Source organism: Rattus norvegicus, chromosome 1 (assembly GCF_021556685.1).
Source record: "Rattus norvegicus strain SHRSP/BbbUtx chromosome 1, alternate assembly SHRSP_T2T, whole genome shotgun sequence".
NCBI classification, from domain to species: domain Eukaryota; kingdom Metazoa; phylum Chordata; class Mammalia; order Rodentia; family Muridae; genus Rattus; species Rattus norvegicus.
The window spans coordinates 259172142-259196615 of NC_141534.1; the positions used below are offsets into that span (position 1 = coordinate 259172142).

General features: G+C 45.4%; 1 protein-coding gene across 11 annotated transcripts in view; it reads right to left on the reverse strand.

Moving 5' to 3' along the window:
• The window catches only part of Nt5c2 (5'-nucleotidase, cytosolic II), a 124956-nt gene that overhangs the window by 62869 nt on the left and 37613 nt on the right, over nt 1-24474 (reverse strand). For 2 of the 11 annotated variants that reach the window (XM_087653699.1, XM_087654249.1), the window contains exon 1: nt 10791-10991. The exons of 2 other annotated variants lie outside the window; for them this stretch is intronic. Coding sequence is in view for 1 of the 9 variants with exons in the window: in XM_087653622.1 (XP_087509748.1) it covers nt 18392-18447 (56 nt within the window). In the remaining 8 variants the exon portion in view is untranslated. 11 annotated transcript variants of the gene reach the window in all.

Here is a 24474-nt window from a genome sequence, read left to right on the forward strand (position 1 = left end):
CAAATTTCAGCCCTATTCCAGTCATCATGCACAACAAACTTAGTACACAGACAGAAATACATGTACTACTCCTCCCATGTACAGGCATGGTAGTTTATACCTGTAATATCAGCACTTGGGAGGCTGAGGCAGGAAGACTGTCAAAGTTCAAGACCAGCCTTAGTCTACATAGTGAGTTAGAATACCCTAAGCTAATGTTAGTCTACACAGTGAATTAGAATACCCCAAGCTAATGTGGAAGACCCTGTTTCTAACAGATCCATCAACACACACACACACACACACACCCGCACATGTAAATATGTGAAAAAAGTACTAACCCTACATATTTCAAGCTTTTTATATAAGCCTAAAGACCCAAAAATACTGCCCAAATTCCTTTTAATGCTTTAAGTGAATCTGTAAAAATCTAACCCTTGGTTGGTTTACAAATGTGTTCAAATCCTGGCTTGATAAATGTCGTAATATTTTGCTAACCTCTCAACATCAGGCTTTAGAACAAAGTCCCTTGTTCTCTGGTGGAAGATGACAAAGCTGAGAAGATTCTGTCAAGTTAGAGATGCAGTTCCTGTTGCCTTGACAACCTGTTTTTCTGTTTGAAGCAACAGCCTTGTCCTGTCTCTACTCTGAAATTCTAACTAGAAATACAAACTCAGCAGGGCCTATTGGCCTGTAATCCAGCACGTTAGAGGTAAAGGTATGGAGGTAGGGAAGTCAAGGCCAACAGTAGCTTCATAACAAGTTTGAGGCCAGCCTACAATACATGAGACTTCATCTTCGAACAAGGAGAAGTAGAAGGTGCTAAAGCCAATGGCTGGCATGCAAGTGCTTGGTTTATAATGCTCGAACCTACAATGTTTTAATACTTACAGCCTCTTCACAAAGCATTTTATGCTTAGAAAAATGTATAGCCAATTTCTACCCTCATGCCAAAACTTTACAATCCCCATCACGTGACAAAGGTTCTCATCATATCATAAAGTTTTCCATGTCAATTTAAGTATATTAAATTTTATCAAATTTATTCTTCTACCCATAGACAGAACTATTTCAAGAATTCATTCATAAAATCTACTTGAAAAGTAAACCAGAGGCAGTACGATAAGAAGGCTCAGTCGGTACAGTGCTTGTCTCCAAACCATGAGTACCTCTGTAGCAGAGCATGAGCCCTGAGGTTAAATCCTAGAGCCCAATGGCCAGAGGCCAACGAAAGGACCTGTTTCAAAGGATGTGGAAAGCATTTCTGAAATGACACCCCAAGCTCTCTTCTGACCTCCACAAGCTCATAATGCACAAAAATAATTATAAATTAACAAACACAAAACAAAAATAAGACTGGGGGGGGGGGGTACACGTCAGTTAGAGTGCCTGTCTAACAAGTATAGGCCTAGGCTCAAATCCAGCACCACATAAACTGGCTGTGGTGATACACAACCATAATCCCAACACTCAGGGTGGGAACAGGTTTAGTAATTCAAAGTCATCTTCAAATGGAGTTCCAGGCTGGGTTGCATGAAACTTTTTCATAACAAGTAAGTTGTGCACAACTCAATGGTAAAACACACACTGGCCTCCCACACAAATGTGAAGTTCAGTCTCTAACACTATAAAACTAATAATAGTAAATCTGGGACTGAGAGTGTAAAGATAATGGAGTGCTTGCCTAGCATGCATAAAAACCCCATGTTCAGTCCACCATGCCAGGTGTGCTGGTAGAGCCTGTGATGTCACCACTCTGTCATAGAATTTCAGGTCATCCTCAGCTATGTACAAAGTCTGAGAATAGCTTAGCTTGTCTTGATATAATAAGCTAAGTAAAAAATAAAACAAAACTTTCCCATTCCACACTGCACATCCTGCCTGTCTCATCGTTAGCTTACAGTCTGTTTTCCATCAGATGCAATGGTGGGAAGAGAACATGAGACAAATGCTTCTTGAGCATCATGTTAAAACAGACAAAGTAGAAGAGAGCATTGCCTATAAATTCAAATCAGAAAGCATAATTTATAAAACTTTTCCAAAAATACAAAAGTAGAGAAAACACAGTCCATAGCTGGGTGGTGGTAGTGCACACCTTTAACCCCAGCAGTCAGATCTCTGTGAGTTCGAGGTCAGTATGGTCTACAAGTGCAAGTTCTAGGACAGCCAGGGCTACACAGAGAAACCTTAGCTCAGAAAAAAAAACAAAGCAAACCAAAATTTAAAAAAAAAAAAAAAAAACAAAAAAAACCACAGTCCATAACTATATTAACATTTCATTTATTCCAAATACATACATTTAATCTAAAATAAGGAAATTATTGAACAAGTCCAAACTGAAAATTAAATAAAATGAAGCTATACTCAAAATATATCAACTTCAAGAAAACAAGCAAAAAGTTTACAGAGTTATATCTTAAAAGTAGGGGTTGGGGATTTAGCTCAGTGGTAGAGCGCTTGCCTAGCAAGCGAAAGGCCCTGGGTTTGGTCCCCAGCTCTGAAAAAAAGAAAAAAAAAGGAAAAAAAAAAAGAAGAAGAAAAAAGTAAACATGGGGGGCTGGAGAGATGGCTCAGCGGCTAAGAGCACCCGACTACTCTTCCAGAGGTCCTGAGTTCAATTCCCAGCAACCACATGGTGGCTCACAACCATCTGTAAAGAGATCCAATGCCCTCTTCTGGTGTATCTGAAGACAGCTACAGTGTACTTATATATAATAAATGAATAAATAAAAAAAAAAGTTTAAAAAAAAAAAAGGAGGGCCGGAGAGATGGCTCAGCGGCTAAGAGCACTGACTGCTCTTCCAGAGGTCCTGAGTTCAATTCCCGGCAACCACATGGTGGCTCACAACCATCTATGATGAGGTCTGATGCCCTCTTCTGGTGTGTCTGAAGACAGCTACAGTGTACTTATATATAATAAATAAATAAATCTTTAAAAAAAAAAAGGAAATATGGGGGTGGGAGGGGCCCTCAGTAGAGTCTAAAGCCCTAGGTTCGATCCCAGCATACGTTCATGCACACGCACACACACAAACCCAAAGTGTACTAAGAGCAACTAATAGTCGACTAAGTCCTGGACTGGTAGCCATAACAGTGACATCACCCACAGTCCTAAGCAACCTGAAGAAGCAAAGACAGAACACAGCTGTCAGCCTGGGAAATAATACAGTGGGGCCTTGATTCAAATCAGAAAACGAAAAGCAGACCACCCCCATCCCCACGCCAAAAAGTTCCAAACCAGTACTAGAAATGAGAATTAACCATCAAGGCCATGACTAGGACAAGTGAGTTGTGAGAGTTGTTTATTTAGTTTTCTCTGCTGAGGCTCAAAGCCAGGATCTTATGCATTCCACGCAAGCACTCCACCACTGGGCTGTATATACATCCAGGATCTTATGCATTCCAGGCAAGCACTCCACTACTGCGCTGCATATACATCCAGCACCAAGACACTTTTAGCATTAGCTGAAAATTAGGTAATAATGTTACACTCCTCTCTAACATCTTTATGTGTGTGGATGTTCTGTTCCATCGGCATAACTAGTACCTGAAGAGATGAGAAGAGGGCATCAGATCCATTCCAACTACAGTTAAGGATAGTTGTATGCTACCACAGAGGTGCTGGGAACTGTGCCTGGGTCCTCTGGAAGAACCACTAGTACAACTAACTACTGAAGCATCACTGCAGTTCAATGACACACTAGTTTTTAAAGTCATAGTAGTATTGTAGTTGTGTAGGGTAGTCTCCTTGTGATAGTCAAACCAAAATATTCAAGAGTAAGAAATGCCTTTATATCTTATTTTTAAGTGGTTCTAAATTTAAAACAATGTATGTAGAGCCAAGCAGATGGCTTGGCAGTAAAGGCAAGGGATCTGCTGCCAAGCATGACAACCTGAATTTATCCCCAGAACCTCCATGTTGGAAGGAGAGATAGCCACACACACCCAGTAGCACACATGCACCCCCACATATACACACAAGATAAATAAATTTTAAAAAACATAATATAAAGTAAAATGGCCAATGCTGTTTACTGGTAAATCCAGGTGAAAAATATAAAAAAGCTCATTACAACACCATGCAGTAATTTCTACAGAATTAAAATGTTTAAATGAAAAGTTGGAATAAACATGTAAAATTGATACATAAGAAAAACAACTGGAGGAGTTGGGGATTTAGCTCAGCGGTAGAGCGCTTGCCTAGCGAGCACAAGGCCCTGGGTTCGGTCCCCAGCTCCGGAAAAAAAAGAAAAAAGAAAAAAAAAGAAAGACAACTGGAAACAAGTTATTCACAATACCATAACCTAAAGAGGCCTTAGAAACCAGTCACACAGCTGGGTGTGAATCCCTGTGTTTGGGAGACAGAGGAAGGAGGACAGGAGTTCAGGACTGTCTGGGCTAACCTGGGTTCTGTAAGACCCTGTCTCAAATATAAAACAAAACAAAAATCAGTAACAGAAAATTAAGTTGCCAGGTAGAGGATCAAGAGGTGAACCGTTTAAAGAAGGGAGAGCGGCATAAAGGCTCTTCCTGGAACCCCAGAACATGGAAGTTAGAGACAGAAGGTCATCTGGAATTGGAGGCCAGCCTAGTTAGCTAATTCCAAGCAGCCAAGAGGATCACCTCGAATGTGAGGTAAGTTACATTACATGGTAAATTCCAGGCTAGCCAGGGCTACCATCGAAAACCCTGTGTCAAAACAAACAAACAAACAAACAAACAAACCCAAACCATCCAGACTACTTGGCAGAAAAAGATGCCCACCACCTTCTTCTGACCGACTTCCACTTCCAGGTCCACATGGTGAAGGGGAGGACCAATACCCACGAGTTGTCCTCTGTCCTGTGTGTACGTAAAGAAATGTTCCTGTGTGGGCACGCACTTTGGTGTGTTTACACACAGTAAATAAAATGTACTTTAAAGAAGCAAAACAGGGACTGGAAAGATGGTTCAGCGATTAAAAGCACTGCTCTTCCAGAGGTCCTGAGTGTCTGAAGAAAAACAGAACAAGGTAAGGAAGGGATCAAAGAAAAAAGATGTTTATTACATTTATCTATCTTGGGTTGGGACACCCTTGTGCCACAGGATGCATATGGACATCAGAGGACAACCTGTGGAAGTTAATGCTCTCCTTCCACACATGGGGCATAGGGAACAAACTCAGGTTGTCAGGCTTATAAAGATACTTACTGCCTTTACCTGAGCCATCTCTCAGATAAACTTTAAATTGGGTCTGGTGGCAAAAGTCTGTAACCCAAGCTATTCTGGAGACTGAACGTAGGTAGTCCAGGTTCAGGGTTGGCCTGGGCTACATGGTAATGTCTAGGTTAGGCTAGATAACTTATAAAAACCCTTATCAAAATAAAAAATTTAGAAGTAGGAAAAAAGGCTGGGGACATATCACAGAGCACTTGCCTAGCATGTACAAGGCCCTAGTACCACAAAACAACATTATATACAAGATGTTCAAGAAAACTAAAATAAGGAACTTTAAAAAACATTTACTTACCCCTAAAAGCCAACTATCAAAAACCTAGTACCAGATATAAGCAACTTCCTTTTAAGTTGTTGGTCACAAGTCCAGGAGACCCCAAAAATAATGAAGGTATTGCCACTGCCCTTGATAGCCTCCCAAAAATCAAAGGTAAGACCCTACTGCTGAAGACAGCATATACTGCACACAGAGGACTTGGAGGGATTGGGATGGAAATGACCGGGAAGTCTCCTCCCCAAGGATCCGGTAATGCAAGCTGTCAAGAGAGAGAAGAGCAATCACCGTAACGTATGCCTGTGGAGCATAAGCACCACCAAACGTCAAGCTATCACTAAAGATACAGTAGTGACACTCACCTCGGTAACCAACAGCTGTCTAATTGGACTGCAGCCCGCTCGACAGGAGAATCCAGGCTTAGCACCATAATCCTAGCTAACTAGCTATGGGCTGGTGAAGCCATGGAACCTCGAGAACTTACCACTACTGCCACCTCCCTAAATGGTCTAAGTTCTAACTACACTCTCAACACTTGTCCTTATTCTCACAGGTAAGTGCAGCTCTCACTTGTTTCCCCCAGAAAACAGACACCACTGCAGAAAGCCAGAGACTGCTCAAAATGCAGAGAACAACAGACTGTGGGTGCCCAGACCCACCTGATAGGTCTACAACACAATCTCCACAGACAGATCAAGAACATTTTGGAAAAGGATAGAATTCCATAAGCCAAAGGACCATGAGTCTACTGTGAGACAGTGACCTTTATGTGACAGGAAAGCTGCACCATGAACACTCAACAAGGGCTGCCTAAACGAGACCTGAAAATATCACTACCATCTGACATGCCAACATCAGCTGGGGAGATGTCCCAAGGCCCCAGCTATATGAAGTGCTACAGGAAATTAAAGGTGGTAAGAAAGTCAGAATCAGTCTTCTCTGGAGATGAGCCCCCTGTAAGGTTGCTCAATTCCAAGTATGGCCATGTGCTCTAAACACATACAGATATGAGCAACCGTAAAGTAACTCACCAGGTTATATTTATACATGTGTATGTACATGTAATGTGACAGTAATAAGAGACTGTATTCGAGAATGAGGTGTGTGCATGGAAGGAGTAGGGGGAAAGGAAGAGGAAGGTTATACAAATATGAAATTCTCAACAACAACAACAAAAAACAGATTACGTAAGTTACACTTTTTTAAGAAGTACATTTCACTATTTCACTGGCCATTTGAAATGAAAGCATACTAACATTTAGAAATGTCTGTGTGTTTTGAGACTGGCGTCATGAGTCTCAGGCCGGCCTTGAATTCCATTTGTAACCAGCAACCTTAAGCCCCTGACCTTCCTGCTTCCACCCTGGCTGGTCTCACTTTTTAAAAACACTATTAAGTTTCAGGTGCCAGATTTTCCAAGGAGACCCAGTCACACGGCTCTTTCACTTGGCATCCCTAATGGTTCCCAGCCAACAGACACACAAATAGTGGAATAAACAGTCCAGTAGTCTCCAAATCAACTTAATCTTTCGAATTCTGTGTTCAGCATAAAAGGGGGAAGGACTTTTACTACATGATACTAGCTAGGGGGTTTCTGTTACTGCTATTGGGTTCTTGTTTTATTGCTAGTTATCATCCACAAAGTTTTGCAATCAATCACGATAGAATGAAATCAAATTTCAATCAATAAAGTTATATAAAACAGGGCACATTGGCCCTCACCTACAATCCCAGCCCTAAGAGCCTGAGGCAAGAAAACTGCAAGTTGGAGGCCAGCCTGAACTACTGAGTTCCAGAGCAGTTTCAGGTTTAGTGAGGCCGCCATCTCAAGCCCCTTTCCCCTGCCTCCTTTAAAAAAATAAATCACTTAAGCCTTGGTGGGGCAAGAGAGAAAGCTCAGTGATGAAGCATGTTTGCTGCTTTTCAGGAGAACCTGAGTTCAACTCCTAGCTCCCACATGGTGGTTCACAACCAGGTAGCTCCAGTTCCAGGAAATACAATGCCTTCTGTTGATCTTGATAGACACCAGGCACACAAGTTGTGTGCATACATGCAGACAAAACACTCAACACATGAAATATGAGTAAATATAACATAAAAAATATGTGGTGGTCAAATGACAAAATTTTAGTACTCCATAATAATTTGTTACCAACTTCATTTAACAAAATTAACATCCTTGGGTTTGAACCCAAAAATTTCAATCTACCTCCCCTCCCAAATTTTATTTTTAAAGGCGGGGGGGGGGGGGGGAGGCTCGTCTCTTTATTGATTCTGCTCTCGTTCCAAAGAATCCAAGTAACATTATCTTGTAAAGAGCTTATCAGGCTGTCTCCTGGCTGGAAGCACAGCTTTCACTACTCACTTGTGACTTAACATATGCCTTGTGATAGTTAGCATCTCATGTTAGTAGATGCTGTCACAAAAGCTAAAAACATCACACCAACAAACATCTACTGGGAGCATGTGTGCCAGGCACTGCCTACTACAGTGCATAAAGGCCTGTTGCAAAGCATCCAAAAATGAAAATCAGATGAAGTCCAATAGCAGTTATGTCCATAGCAATCATCCTAAGTAAAAAACCTACATTTGAGGTCACCTATGGTGGCTCATTTTGCAGGCCACGCCCATGAGGAGCTTATTCAGGTTAGTCTGAGACCAGCCAGGGCTACAAAATGAGACCTTATCTCAAAAAGCTAGAAAATAAAAAATTAAAACAGAAATCTTGGTAAGATTAAGTGGGGGTGGGGTGGGGGAGTGTTGGGGGTTGGGTTGTTTTAATTTTTCACTCAGATTTTACTCCCCTCCCAGACCACTCACCACCCCCCCCCACTGTTCCACATCCCATGCCTCCTCCCCTCCCCACAGTCTCCACAGGATGTCCGAATCCCACCCTTCCCACCAGACCTCTAAACTTCCTGAGGTAGGCAGGTTGGTTTTGGAAATAGTAAAGCAGTAAACTCCCACCCACCTCCGGCCCCCTTGTTTCAAGCCCAGGCAAGCACCGTGGTGCATGTCTATAATCCCAGGGCTTTGGAGAGCTGAGGTAGAAGGAGCCCAAATTGGAGGCCAGCCTAAACTACACAGTGCATGGGTGGGTGCTGGGCCCCAGGAAGAGGAACACAAAATGAGCAGCTTAAAAAGGCTCTATCTCAAAATAAAATTAAAGGACCAGAGTAGTTCAATGGTAGACTGCTTTGCCTAGCCTAAGTTCAGTCCCCAGTGGAGAGGCCCTGTACACTTTTAAAAGGCTATTTTCAGTTTTTGTTTTGTTTTGTTTTGTCCTGAACTTACTAGGTCAGGCTTGGCTCGGACACACAGAAACTTACCTGCCCCGCCTCTCCAGTGACCCACCACAGCAAACTGAGGACCCACCGTTTACACATAAGCCAAGAAGTGTGTCACAGTACTCTGAAGGCTGAAAAACTTTTAGGGTAAACTGGGATGCACAGCGAGATGCTGTCTCAAGTGAAACCCCAAATGAGCAGCAATAGCAACATAAACATCAACTTTTTCTAAATACTGTGTTTGGGGCACTATCCTCACACAGCTGAGTCCTGTCACAGAAATGACACTCTCCTCTCAAACAGTTCCTCCATAACTTGGCTTTCTTCAGGAAGATATATGTCATCTAGTAAGGCCAGCAGGCACTCAGTATTCATATTAACCATTGTAAGCTTCTGGCTGACTGTACATTTTCATACAAAGGAACCTTGAAGGATATCCTATTTTACAGATTAGCTGGTTCTAAATTCCAGGTTGAGAATAATGCCACAGCCAGCAGTACTGATTTGGTTTTTGTTTTGTTCATCTTTTTGGTAAGAGTGAAGCTTAAAGCAATTTTTCAAGACCAGGCGTGGTAGAATGAACCTATTAATACCTATGAGGGACGCTGGGAGAGAAAGATCACAAGTTCGAGGCCATCAGGGTACAGAGCCTGTTCAAGGTCCACAAACGGGTTCATTTTGTGATGGAAATGCTCTCCAAGTAAGCACCGAAGCTTCAATTCCGTGTATCAGTAGGCCAGCATAACCACCCTGCCACTGCCAGGCATCCCCAAAGACTTTATTTCAATTTTTTCTTTTTTTTTTTTTTTTTTCGGAGCTGGGGACCAAACCCAGGGCCTTGCGCTTGCTAGGCAAGCGCTCTACCACTGAGCTAAATCCCCAACCCCTTCAATTTTTAACTAGCTGGTTTGTTGAACGTTCACTCCAAGCCCTGTTGGCTACGTGAGAGACTTGAAGCCTTTCTGTACTCACTACATCTACGATAAATGGCACTGTTTAACATCCTCCCCCTTCTTCACATGACTGCCAAAGAAATTTGCATCCCTTAAGAAAAATTAATAGTGTGTGGTCATTATGAAACGATGTGCGGGCGGGCACGAGCAGAGATGTGTCGAAGAACACGTAACGGTGTTGAGTGACTAGTCATTTCAGAGTGCTCTATTAGAGCACAGCCCTCTACTACCGAGACTGTGAAACAAATCCGACACCAACCTTCATCTACTGCTTTTAAAGGCTGCGGCCGGGCAAAGCCAACCGCTCAAAATGCTGTTCCTGTAACAGGCCCCACTTCTGCATCTCACCCTGCTGGGCTTCTGGGGCCCCAGAGGGAGAAAAAAAAAAAAAAGGCGAGGGACAAACCGCCTCCAAACGTCTTTAGGGGAGACTTGCAATTGATGTGAGCTTTCCAGGAAGTACCGCGCACCACAAAACTGGCTCGTGGGCCATTCCCCCGGCAGATCCAAACCCTGCCAGGCTCGCAGCCCATGAGGGCTCCCGTCTCACGAGAACTGAGGCCAGGATGCCTGCCGAGAGAGACCAAAGGAACTGAGCGCGTCGCCCGCCCGCCCGCCCACTCTGCGAGAAAGGCGGGGTCCCAGCGAGCGGACGCTGGGAAACAATGGCGCGAGCGTGACGTGGGCCGGGGGCGTCGCCGCCGCGAGGGGAAGGGGCTGCGACGGTTCGGGGGCGCCCGGGCCAGGGGCATGCGCCACTCCGGGGCGCTGAGGCCGCGGGCGCGCGGGCAGATCCGGGCCGGAGTACAGGGCCCTGAGGAAAGAGACGCCCGGGCGGGCGGCGGGGACCTCAGGGTCGCGCGCTCGGCTGTGCATCCTCCTCAGCCTCCTCGCTCGCCGCCCGCCCGCTCCAAGCCCCCTCCCGCCTGCCGCGGGTGCCGCCGCACTCACCGACCCCACCGCACGGCAGCAATCCTAGCGCGCAACTGCCGCAGCCGCCTCGGCGCGCGCCCTCCCCGCCCCCGCCGCCCCGGCACCGCCCCCAGCTCGCGCCCGGCCAGGGACCGGCGCTCTGTTCCTTACCCGGGCTCCGCCGCAAAAGCCGGCTGCGGCGATGCTCCCTGGAGAATGGACCCGCCTCAGCCCTCACAGGGCTCCGGGAACTTCCTACCACAGAACTCCCGGGGCTGCTAAACTCCGAGGGTGATGCACGTTAACAACCAATCCATTTGCTTGGGATAACCACCTCTTCGGCGTTTTGCCTGATCCCCTCAGCGCACTGCTGGCTACCCCGCCCCTACTTTGGATGACCCCGCCTACTCTGCGGGAGTCTGAGTCTAGTAGGGATTAACCGAGCTGAGGGTCTCCCTTTTAACTCAGCACTGTGGTAGCCATAGGGACCGGCTTTGGGGCTTATCAGAATGAGTTCAAATCCTAGTTCCACTGCTTATCGAGTGAGTCAACCAAGGAACCTGACTACACACAGTTGACTCATCGGAGATAATATTGATAGAATGAAACAATATAGACTCCAGGTTTAGTTCTGGATCATAGCAAACAATAAATAGCAGTAGTTGTACAGACAGACATCTTTTACCGCACTTCACTACAAGACAGCCCACTGTGTCCAGAACATTGCATTCCTTAACCTGGATAGCTCTGGAGTACTATCCCAAAGACCAAATTCTAGTCTGGGAAAACAAACTGATCTACTTACTGGTTCTTTGACCTGTGCATTGCCCAAGATCTTCCCTGAGTTGGGGATACTCGATCCCTCACATTGTTTTTCTCTCTGTCCGAATTCTGAGGATCTTTGTCTTTCTCCTCAGGCATATGGCTGATTTGATTATGATTTTTTTTAGGCAGTATCATCCAAGACTAAGCCAAGTTTTTGTAGTACCACCATAATCAAACAGGACTACGGCTTCCATTTTTAACAGAGCCTTGCATTTGTGCAGTAAAGTTTTTGGTGCACACTGAGTATGGTGGCTTGCCGGAAGTCCTAGCTTTTGGAGATGCTAGGACTAAGGCAAGAGGATTACTTGAGCTCAGAACTTGAAGTTAACCTAAGCAACATAATGAAAGAAAAGGAGAAGAGGAAGTTAAGGAAGGAGAGGGAAAAAACAAAGAAAAGAGGAAGGAGAAGAAAAATGAGAGGGAAAAAAAAAGTTCTTGGCAGACATACTATTGACTCATTAAACTTGCAGTCAACCTGAACCGCAGGGTGTTTTTAAAAACACACGGGCTCTGCTAACAACTTTTACCTACCCCCACCCCCACCCCAAGAGCCTTTCACCCTGGCGAGGTCAGCAGAGGCTAGGTCCCCTATTAGGCTTTTCAAAATGGGAAAACAGTACATGAAGCAGTTTGTGGTCAGCTCAACATCACCTTTAAGCCAAGTATGTTTCTATAATGCCTGGGTGTGTAGGCCTAGAGTGCTTAAAGCTTACCTTGAACCCCTCTCTGGAGGCAGAGGCAGGTGGATCTCTGAATTCAAGGCCAGCCTGGTATACAGAGCAAGTTCTAGGCCAGCCAGGCTTACAGAGTAAGACCCTGTCTCAAAATAAGTAAATAAATGCCAAGATCTGTGACTACACAGACTGGCACGGGGCTGTCTACACATGTTGTGTGATCACAACAGGAAAAAAGGCAAGTGTAAAGAGAGACTACAGAGAAGTATGTAACCGCCAGGTATGTTAATAATGGTTTGCTTTCAGTGGGTATTTTTTATTTTTATTTTTATTGTTCCTTTTTCCGTTTGTTTTAATCTCTGTAGAACATGCTAGTTTCAAACTCATGGGAATCCTCCTGCCTCAGATACAATTAAAAGCATGAGTCACTGTGCCTAGCTTTTTTTTTTTTTTTTTTTTTTCTTTTCTTTTTTTTTGGAGCTGGGGGCCGAACCCAGGGCCTGCGCTTGCTAGGCAAGCGCTCTACCGCTGAGCTAAATCCCCAACCCTGTGCCTAGCTTTTCTTTATATTTCTTCACAAATTTTCCTACATTGTGCTACTTTTATAATTGAGAAATTTAAGAGGTTGGGGCGCTGGCCCAAGAAGGAATGGGCTTGCCCTAAAGCATCTGGATCTGAGTTCCACCCTCCAGCATCCACCTGAGGTCAGCATGGTTCTGTGAGCCTAGACCAAGAGGTGAATGCATAAGACTCCCTGGCTCCTGCCAGCCAGGCTAACCAATCAGTTAGCCCCATTCAGGGAAAGACCCTAACGCAAAATATTTGGTAGAAGGGGCTAAACAGATGATGGCTCAGCAGTTAAGAGCATTGACTGATCTTCCAGTTACTGACTTTACGTCCAGTTTCAGGGGATGTGACCCTCCCTTCTGGCCTCTACTGTCCTTGAATCCATGATACAAACTTCAAGTGTCATATATACAGGCAAAACACACACACATTTAAGAAAAAAAAATTTTTTTTAGTTGATGGAGGGTCTGGAGAGATGGCTCAGCAGTTAAGAGCACTTGCTGGTCTTCTAGTGGACAAAGATTCAGTTCCCAGCACCCACATGGCAACTCACAGATGTCTGTAACTCTAGTTCCAGGGACTCTGACATTCTTCTGGCCCCACTGGGCACCCAACATACACACACACACACACACACACACACACACACACACACACACGCACACACAGATTTGCAATACCCACACACTTACATGGGCACAGACAGGTGTGCATACTCACATTTACACAGGTCTGCACACCTATACATTTATATGCACACAAGGTTACATACACTTAAACACACATATTTATATACATGTATGTTCCTTACATAACCACTTAAATACTTTGTGTAAGTACTAGAAAATATAAAGTGTAGTATGTGTATACGCACACACACACACACACACATATATATATATACTCTTTTTGAGACAGGGTCTCTCTGTGTAACCCTGACTATCCTAGAACTCACTCTGTAGACCAGGCTAGTCTCAAATTCAGAGATTCACCTGCCTCTGCCTCCCGAGTGCTTAAAGGCCACCACCCAACTAAAATATATTTTATATTAAAAGTATATGAAATGTAGTTCCCAGAAAGATGGCTCACTGGTTAAGAGCACGGGATGCTCTTCCAGAGGACCCAGGTTTGAATCCCAGCACCAACATGACTGGTCACAATCATCTCAGTTCCAGGAAATCCAATGTCCTCTTTTCCTAGGACACCAAGCACACATGTAGTGCACAGATCTAAATACAGGCAAAATATCCATACACAAAATGATCTTGATCTATATGTACTAACATAAATAATATATATGTACACTACACACACATATACGTCAGCACAGACACACACATACAGACACACACAGAGATATATAGTCACACACAGACACTCACACACACACATACACAGACACACACACATACACAGACACACACACACACACATACATAAACACACACATACACACGTCTTTTGAGAGAGAATGTCACATAACCCAGACTGGCCTTAAATTCCGATGTAGTAAACCTTGAACTTCTGCCAAGCTAAGCTGATGCTATCAGAGGAGTAGTGAGGCCAAGGACTCACCAGGGGCTCATTTACTATCTCTCATCTGACTTAGTTGAAGAATTTAGGCACTGTTTCGTCTAAAAAGCCATTCCACTGTGGTCTTAGATGTCCTAGCACCAAACTTCCTTCTGAAATACTCGCATGGCAGTCCTATCTCGCCTTCCTTCTTAGTCGGGGTTTCATTGCTGTGAACAGTCACCAATGACCAAGGCAACTCTTATAAAGGACAACATTTAATTGGAGCTGGCTTACAGTTCAGAGGTTCAGTCCATAATCACCATGGCGGAAAGCATGGTGGTTTGCAGGCAGACAGGGTAATGGAGAAAGAGCCAAGAATTCTACAGCTAGATCCACAGGCAGCGAGCAGGAAGAAAAAGGGGCATTGGGCCTGGCCTGAGCATTTGGAACTCCAAAGACTACTCCCTGTGACACACTTCCACCAGTAAGGCTGTACCTACTCTAACAAGGTCACACCTCCCAAACCTTCCCAAGTAATGCCACTCCCTAGGAGTCTATGGGACCATTTTCATTCAAACCATCACTGCATCTAATCAATACTTCTTTAATACAACGTTCTATAAGCCTTGGTTCTTCCAAACTGTGAGCAGATTCACAGCTCAGTTGGCAATCTTTCTGGTTCTTGGAAGAAACTTTCTTCACAAATGTGTGTGGTGTACTGACCTTGTGCCTCACTTGACTGACACCGACGTGAGAGTCTGCCTTCATGGAATTTGCTGACAATCTGGAAGATGCAGCTCTGTTGGTAGAGTACTTGGCCAGCACGCATGAACCCTGGCATCGTATACGACTGGGAAGAACCAGCGTGCTGCCAAGTCTGACAACCTGAGTTCAATTCCTGGGACTCAAACGGTGGAAGGGGAGAACCAATTCCACAAAGTTGTCATTACACCTCCACGTGCATGCATGCAGATGATTAACTGCTGAGTGTGATCCCAAGGCTCCGGAGGGAGGCCAGGAGTTCGAAGCCCTGGTCCACTACAAATTGAATGTGTGCGATTCAATCATCTCTGATACAACACAACAAAAGTGGCAAAAAAAAAAAAAAAAAAAAAAAAAAGTCCGGAAGAAGCTAAACGGATGCCCCATTGATGACGGCACCCAGCTTTCAGTACCATGGAGAAGAACACACAGAATGAAACAAGAATGGTAGGACTGAGACCCACAGTTTAAATGTTACTCACCAGACAATTATCTCAGAGTTATGAAAAGTAATTCATTGGAATCAGGTAAAAACCCATTGGAAACGTCTACTGGAGATTCACACCGTAAGAGACAATCTACAACTGCTAGCAAGATCATTTTTTAGACCAGAAGAGGGCATCAGATCCCATTACAGATGGTTGTGAACCACCACGTGGTTGCTGGGAACTGAACTCTGGACCCTGGAAGAGCAGTCAGTTCTCTTAACTACTGAGCCATCTCTCCAGGCCGCCCACACACCCTTTCTAGCCTTCACTAAATACCCTTTTATGTGAGTGTCCTGGGTTAGCCTTATTGTCCTGGCTTTTAATTAACAACACGGCATAGCTACTATCATATAAAGTCTTAGCTGGGGATAGCATTGTAGGATGATGTCATTATGCAGCAAGGCAGGTCCAGAATAAGGTGAAGCCTATCATTGGATGAGAATGGGAAGGGTAGGCAGGGAAAACTCTAGGAAGGAGGGAGGAGGGGGAGCAAAGGAGGAAGATGGAGACAGAGGAGAAGGATTCCGATCCAGGTAGGTGGTCTACGTCAATTTTACCTTGTCTACATGGGCGGTTTCTATCTTTATTAATTGGCAGTGAATTTATTCTGTGGATGTGTTGTAGATTGAGAATTTAACATACAAATCTAATTGTTAAACTACAGGTTTCTAGAGCTTTGATTTTACTGGGCTACAGGGGCTGTGAGGAAAGTTCCCAGCAGGCAGAGAGACAACATGTCTCAGTTCTGGAAGCTGTGCTTGGCTATAGAATGCCTGGGGCTAGCTTGGTGTGGTGCCATGCTAGAACAGCCCACAGAACGTGGTGTGTGTGTGTGTGTGTGTGTGTGTGTGTGTGTGTGTGTGTGTGTGTGGCATGGTAACAACCAGTCAAGGGGGCAATGTGTGAAAGTGACTGGCAGAGAAACAGCCAGAGCATACAGCTCCTGCAGATCCACAGGGAGTGAGAACGCACGTTTTTTATTTTTACTGCAACATGGCAATGCAAGCCTTTAATGTGTGTGTGTGTGTGTGTGTGTGTGTGTGTGTGTGTGCGCGCGCGTGTGTGCATGTTTCTAGGTATTGAACCTGGGGTTTTGTGTATGTTAGGCAAGGGCACTGAACCACGTTACTAGGTCAATGTTCAACGCTCAACGTGTTGCTAGATTCTGAGGCCGGTTATAAACAGTTGTAAGCTGCCTGTGGGTGCTGGAAACTGGACTCAGGTCCTATGGAAGAGCAGTGAGTGGTCCTAACTGCTAAGTACTCTCTGCAGCCCAGCTTTCATTCTTATGTTCCTGCTTCTATCCTGTGATGCTATCAGCTTGCTCAGAAATCTGAGAGAACGGTACAATTTGTTTTTTAGTAAGAACTGACATATCACCAGCCCTCCTCCCTAAGTGTCCATTTAATGTTGGTTTTAATTGTCAACTTAGTATAGCATCGTGCCACATAAAAAGGGCATGATGGTACACATCTTCAATCTCAGCACTTGGGAGGAAGAGGCAGGTGGACCTCTGTGAGATGAGGCAAGCCTGGTCTACAGAGAGAATTCCAGGACAGAGTTATGCAGAGAGATCTTGTCTCAAAAAAAAAAGGGGGGGGGGTAAGGTGGGGTGGGAGGTGGTCCTCAATTGAGGGACTGCCTGGATCGGAATGATCTGTGGGGAGCTATCTTCATTGTTAATTGATGTGGGAGGTCCCAGCCTGTTGTGGACGCCACCATCCCCCTGGGAAGGCAGTCGGTTCAGTATAAAAAAGCTAGCTAAGCATGACCCTCTGAGGAAGCTGGCCAGCAGTCTTTATGGCTTCTGCTTTAAGTTCCTGCTTGAGTTTCTAGTTGGGGGATGGTTTTGTGCACTGTGTATTCAGATGCTGATTGCCGTGCCCAGAGATCTGGTTGCAGTTCATATTGTCAAAAATCTCCTGTCTCGGTGTTGTGTAAAAATTGTTTTTCATCACCTCTGATTGGTTAATAAAAAGTTGATCAGCTGGGCAGGAGAGGAGGGGGCAGGACTTCTGATCCCAGGGGAGGGGATCTCTGATGGGAGGGGGTGTTTCGGAAGGGGGAGAATTCTCTAGGAGAAATCGCCAAGAGACAGTCACCAGGAGAGGATGGTTGGAGCAGGAGGAGCCAGAGCAAGACTAAGACGGCAGGCAACACCACGGGGCTGGGAAATCGCTGGGAACTGGGCTGGGCCAGCATGGCCAAGTTAGAATAGATGAGAACCCTGCCCACCTATAGTTCAAGAAGCCTTTTCATAAACACACCAGGTTTCCACGTCATTATTTCAGAGCTAGGATGGGAATAGAAAAGCCATGACTTTTACAGTTCGTGCCACGCCTTCTCTCGGTGATGGACGGCGGCCTGTAAGCTGAGATAAACTCATTCCTCTTCTGCATGCTTCTGACCAGAGTGTTTCATCACAGTGACAGAAACTCCTGAGGACAAGGAGCTACACAGATCCCTGACAAACAGGAAGATAGGGAAAGAGGCCACAAACCGATTGAAGAGGGCAAACTTCCAGATTATTCCTCACCATTGTGACCTGAGACAAAGGCCTAGAGTAGAAGGCATTTTCTCCCTCCAGCAGGCCCGCTTTCCTGCTGAGCAGTCCAGGCTGGTGGGGTATGTACAAGGCTAGTCCTGAACATGTTTACTCTTTTTTTTTTTTTCTTTTTTTCGGAGCTGGGGACCGAACCCAGGGCCTTGCGCTTTCTAGGCAAGCGCTCTACCACTGAGCTAAATCCCCAACCCCAACATGTTTACTCAAAGCTATAAACATACCAGTTCTCCTTTCTTTGTCAAATTAGGGAAGGAGTTCTGCCTTATCCCATCATAAACACTTATCCGAAGCTGTGGGCCTTTCAAATCTCTGTTTGTTTAAGTTGACCAACCCAAAACTAGGAAAAGGGAACCCATCCTGGGCCACCAAAAACAGTACCTGGTGCTCTTTGAGGCCAGAAGACAGCACCGGATGACCCAGAACTGGAGCTGCATACTGTTATGAGCTGCTATGTAGGTGTTGGGATCCTTTGGGAGAGCAGCAAATGATCTTAACTGTTGAGCCCTCCCTCCAGCCCTGACTTTGAATTCTTTAATTGGTGGAGAAAACAAACCAATCAAGACAATAAGTGACAAGTTGCTGGACTTTTCACTGTGAGAGCAGAACCAGTAGGCCTCCTGCCTGGACACTGTACTTGACCCGTTAATCAGTACCCATTTGAGAAGCAAAGTCTGAGCCATGCTAGAAGGGAGCATTTACCATGTATTAGGAAGCCAATCTGATGACAAACATGGGTAATTTTAGGTTTTCTATTATTAGTCAGTGAAAGCGTTTCCTCAATGATTTCATCCCCAACTTGGCGTTCCACTCCAACAACAGTAAACAATCTTCTGGCTGACTACCAGAAAGCTACACAAATATAATTATTTCGGGAACAAGAAATGCAAATAAAAGATTTAACAAATTGGTTTTCTGGACACAGACGTTTGTAGGAAGTGAAAGGTGTAACAGGAGGGAGTGGGGAGGGCCTGCTCACGGCAGCTTTCCTTTACACAGGCTTTACCACACCCACCATCCACTCTCTTAGCCCACCAGCCATAGCTTTCTCTTTGCTTTTAACTTTGTACATTCTACATGTAAATTACATAACCCAGGGAAAACAAGGGAAACTCATGACCATAGCTGTTAGGAAAGTTGGCCATACATAACAGGAAACCCAGTTAAGACAGGCTTACACCACACATGGAGGAATGGCAGCCCTCGGGTAGAAAGGTATCAACACTGCCGGTATAGACCAAGTTTCACCCCTCGCTCTAAAAACACGCTGGGCACATGGGACCCCATCCCAAGACAAACAACAAATGCCAGGCCTCTGTAAGGAAGAAAGTTGCTCTTGTTCAAAGAAGTGAGAGGGATTTGTAACAGGCACACTATAAACAGAGATGCTGTCTTCTTTAATGGGTCTTGCTTTCCGTGTGTATGGCTGCCTGGGTAACTTTTTTTCCTGGTTTGTGTCACCGTCTCATGAAATCCAAGTGGCCTCAAACTCACTAGCTGTGATTTTCTAGAATGCTGGAATTATAGGCATGGGTCACCATACCTTGTAGAGGTATTTAATCCAGCAACATGGCAGCTGTTCTGATCACACCCAAAGACCTTCTAGGTCTATGTAATCTGTCTGGAATGCTTCCTTAGTACACACTTTTAGTATATGTGCTGCCGAAGCGAGCACTAGTACACACTTTTAATCCAAAACAATGAAGGTAAAGTTAGTTTGTAGAAGGAACCTCCTGTGTTTGAAGGTGATGTCTAATTAGACAAAGTGATGAATCAGAGAAAGACCTGACAGGTTAGGACATACCCAACTCTCACAAGAACAGAGAGGAAAAAGGGGCAACATAAGAGTGGGCAGGGCAGAGAGAGAAAGGAGGCAGTTTTACCTGGGGACTTTTACAGAGACAAGCTGAAGAGAGAACAAGCTAGATACAGGTAAAGACAGAACAAGTCAGAGAACAAGAAGGAGCCAGAAGATTAGACAGATTGACAGTTAGTTTGAGGCCAAACAGAGCAAAAAGTTAGAGGCTTAGAGAGAAGCCAGTTTGAATCAGTCAGCTTGGAGAAGAGTTTGAGCCAGCACAGCTGAGTTGAACCAGCCAGCCAGAGTTCAGAAAGAACAGCAGTAAGTCTCTGAGACTGAAAACATTCTGGGCCTAGATTAGATTGTACAGAGGCTGGAAGCTTCCAGGACTAGGCCTAGGTTAGCAGATGGAGGCAGTAAGCTTCCAAGGACAATTAACATCAGGTGAATAAAAGTTATTTTAAAAATACCTGGTACCGAGAGAGAGAGAGAGAGAGAGACAGAGACAGAGACAGAGAGAGAGAAAGAGAGACTGACTCTCTCTCTCTCTCTCTCTCTCTCTCTCTCTCTCTGTGTGTGTGTGTGTGTGTGTGTGTGTGTGTGAGAGAGAGAGAGAGAGAGAGGGGGAGGGAGAGAGAGAGAGAGAGAGAGGGAGTGTGTGGTTTTTCACTGGGACCTGGAGCCCACTGACTCAGCTAGACTGATTGGCCAGTAATGATGTCAGAGTCTACCTGTCTGTCTCTCCATCACTGTATTACAAGAGAGCACACCACTCTTCCCTTTTATAGGAGAGCTGGAGATTTGACTCAGGTGCTCGGCTTACACAGTAAGTCCTTACTGAGCCATAGCTCCAGGCCATAAAAGATTTGTTTTTGTTTTTGCTTTTTTAACAAAGATCCATTTGTCTCTGTTCTTGATTTTTTTTAAAGATTTATTTATTTTTATACATGTGAGTACAGTGTCACTCGCTGTCTTCAGACGCAGCAGAAGAGGACATCGGATCTCATTACAGCCACCATGTGGTTGCTGGGGATTGAACTCAGGACCTCTGGAAGAGCAGTCAGTGCTCTTAACCCCTTGGAAGTTTTCTAAAGCATGGATTGTAGAGTCTGTGCCAGTTCTACCAGTTAAAAATCTCTGGCCTCTGTCCCTCAGCAGCTGTAACACTTGGAAGAGTGGGCCCTGCACCTCACATGAACAGCCCTGGTTGCTGGGGGTTGCTGGGAGACCACCCTGGGGCATGAGAGCAGGCTGACTGACCAAGCAGCTCGATACCCTCAGGTGCAGACCCAGACTTACTTTTGAACTGGCTCATACCAACATCTACCCTAGCAGTGAACTGCTGGGGTGCATGAAGGGGCTGGTCCTACAGATCCAAAACTGCAGGATCTCCATGGCACAGGACAACAACAAAATGTTAGAGAGAAGTCCCAGCGAGGATCCAGTATAGAACCACAATGGCAGAAGCCAGGGGCCTTGGACCAGACCAAGTCACTGCAATGAACATCTGTAAGCAAAAAAGTCTGTATGCTGTGGGACACACTGTAACACACTACAGCTTCCACTGTAAAGATTTTTTTTTTCTCAGTTGTGGGGTTGGTTACAAGGGTGAAGGATAAGATAGGTACAAGGGGAGGGGGAAATGGCTGGGATTGGGATGCATGATGTGAAATTCACAAAGAACTAATTAAAAAGTGTTTGTTTTTTTTTTAAAAATTCCTTGGCCTGAGTCCTAGGAATTCAAGGTTTAGACCACAGTGGCAATCAGAAGTTCAAAGCCAGACTAGAATAAATCTGGAGCTATATGAGACTCTAAGGTTCCTGTTAAAAACAAAACGAAACAGACGATTTCGAAACGAAAACAAATTCCCAGGGGACTCTGAGGCAGGTGGTCTATCCGTGTGTTCTCTGACAACATTAACTATTTACCTAAATGGCTGCTTGAGACTGAATCAATGTTACCATGGTAGCAGCCAATCTGAAACTATTCTGGGCTGCCTGCTGCCCAGGCAGCAGCTGAGTCTGTGGGCTTCTTTGTTTGCTAGCTGAAGGGGACATTTTGAACAGTAATCTCCTGAGTATTTATGGCAAAAAAAAAAAAAAAAAAAAAAAAAAAAAAAAAAATACAGAACGGATCCAAGGCAACTGACAATGGCCGCAGGAAGCGGGATCACAAATCGCCTTCGCCCACCTTCAGAGCACCTGGCTCTCACCGACTCCTCACTTGTTTTTACTGTGCCAGGTGCAGTACCAATCGAATGCAGCCCCCCGTTTATGCCCACTGCACTCCTGCAGTAACGAATGTCCTCCTAGTAGGGCAGGAATGCACCCCAGGGAGCAGGTGTGGGTGGCACTGGGGCGGAAGAATCCCCACGTGTTCAAGGCTAGACTGAGCTGTTTAGTAGGCTCAAAGCCAGCCTACTCTATACACTGAGAGCCTGTCTCGAGGAACAAAAGCAAAACAAACAATACACACAACAAAAACAAACCAACCTCTGTTATCCTCAGCAGGCAGGACCTAGAACCTGCCGATGCCCTGGGCCGCCTGGGGCCACCCTCAAAGACCACAGGCCTCTGGGAAGATGGACTTAGCTCAGTTTCTGCTCTACTGAGGCAGAAAAGAACCCCAGAGTGAGTCAAAGTGAACAAGGGTGGCAAATTCATCGCAAAGAAAGACAAGACAAGAAAGAGAGTCAAGTGGAGGCGTTAGGAGAAGCTGATAGTTACTGCGTGCACAGTGGTCGCTATTAAGTAAGTGGTGGCAGGGGTGAAGCTACTTGGTCAGCAATTGGTTTTGGATATTTGGCAAAGTGTGTGTGTGTGTGTGTGTGTGTGTGTGTGTGTGTGTGTGTGTGTGTGTGTGTTTTCTTATCCACAGGATCCTGTCTTTGAAGAGGAGACGTTTGATAGGTACACTGCACAGGCCTGTAGCTGGAGAAGGGAGTGCTAGCAGAGAGAAAGCATTGCTCACATGGATCTCTGTGACATGCATGGGCCCTAAGAAGCTGTGCTTAAGGCCTACTCATTAGCCTGTGTGTGTGTGTGTGTGTGTGTGTGTGTGTGTGTGTGTGTGTGTGTGTCTGTGTGTGTGTGTGTGTTCATGTGTGATCATGTATACATAGATATGCGCACACACGAGTGTTCATGCATGCAAGCCAGTAATGAGCCTCTTGTGTCTTCCTCAGGGAACCTGGGGCTCATCGGCTTGGCGAGACTGACTGGCCAGCGTACTCCAGGGATCCACCGCCCCGCAGCACGGGGATAACAGGCACACACCATCACACCCGACTGTGCGGCTGCTGAGGTTGACCCTGGGTCTTCACGTCCCAACTCCCCCTCCCAGACCTCCTGTCTTCATGTCCTGCCTTTTTAAATAGCCCATTGAGTCCAACTGGTGCTACCTATATACTCATGAGCGTGGGGCCATCCACCAGACAGTGCTCAGCCTGCCCAAGGCTACACACTAAAAGACCATTAAATCACCCTCCTCCCTGTACCCATCCATCACTTAGAGGTGGGAGCTGTTGAGCCCACCCACCCTTCATGTCCTCAGTCATTTTTAATGATCTCATTGGTGAGGTTTCCCAAATGTAAGATAACAGTTCTTTGTGCAAGAGGTCTGCTCACTGTTGAAAACTCCTGGATGTCAGCCAGTGAGAAACTGGAACCAGAACTGTGAGGGGGTGGGGGGTGGGGAGAGCCTCGGGGCACATGTTACATCTCACGTGCCTTCGTCCTGACTATCTTGCTTGACTCAAGGTTAAAGGCAAGTCGATCTGAGTGCTGGAGAGATGGCTGGGTGCTTAGGAACGCTTACCGCTACTCCTGCAGAGGCCCGAGGTTTAGCTCCCGTCCAGGACTGTCATGGCAACTTACAACTGCCTGTAACCTCCGACTCTCATAGGCTTCCCACACATGGTGCACATGCATGCACTCAGGCACAAACATATACACAGAGAATAAACATGTCCAAAAGTAAGTAAATCTGGTTTCAAATCAGTGGCCAGTAGTTGAGGTTTGTTTTTTTTTTTTTTTAAGACTTAGTTTATTTTCAATTATGTGTATATGTGTATGTAGCTCAGAGAGGGTATAAGCAGGTACCACAGGTATCGGTTCCTCTAGAGCTAAGGTTACAGGCCTACAGGTTAAGGTTACAGATGTTAGTCATCTGACACGGGAGCTGGGAACCTTGGGTCCTCTGTAAAAGCAGCATGCGTTCTAGGCCCAATAATTGTTTTTACTACTTTTACTTTCACCAGACCCAAAATATTTCTTTCCAGTTAGTTCTTGAGTTCAGACGTTAGCCAGCTAAATGAAATCCATGCTAAGAGGACAGGCTAAGGGGGCTGGAGAGATGGCTCAGCGGTTAAGAGCTCTTCCGGAGGTCCTCAGTTCAATTCCCAGCAACCGCATGGTGGCTCCCAACCATCTGTAACGGGATCTGATGCCCTCTTCTGGTGTGTCTGAAGACAGCGACATGTATTCATATACACAAATAAAAAGAGGATGGCTAAGTTCTGTTTTGACAGAGATAAGTCAGCCCCTAGAACTTGGGACTATTTACATTGACAGAGCAGATGGGCACGGTGGTCCTGTGACCCCAGCACTCTGGGGGATTCATGAAGACCAGAAGTTTGAGTTCAGCCTGGTAAGATCGACTGTC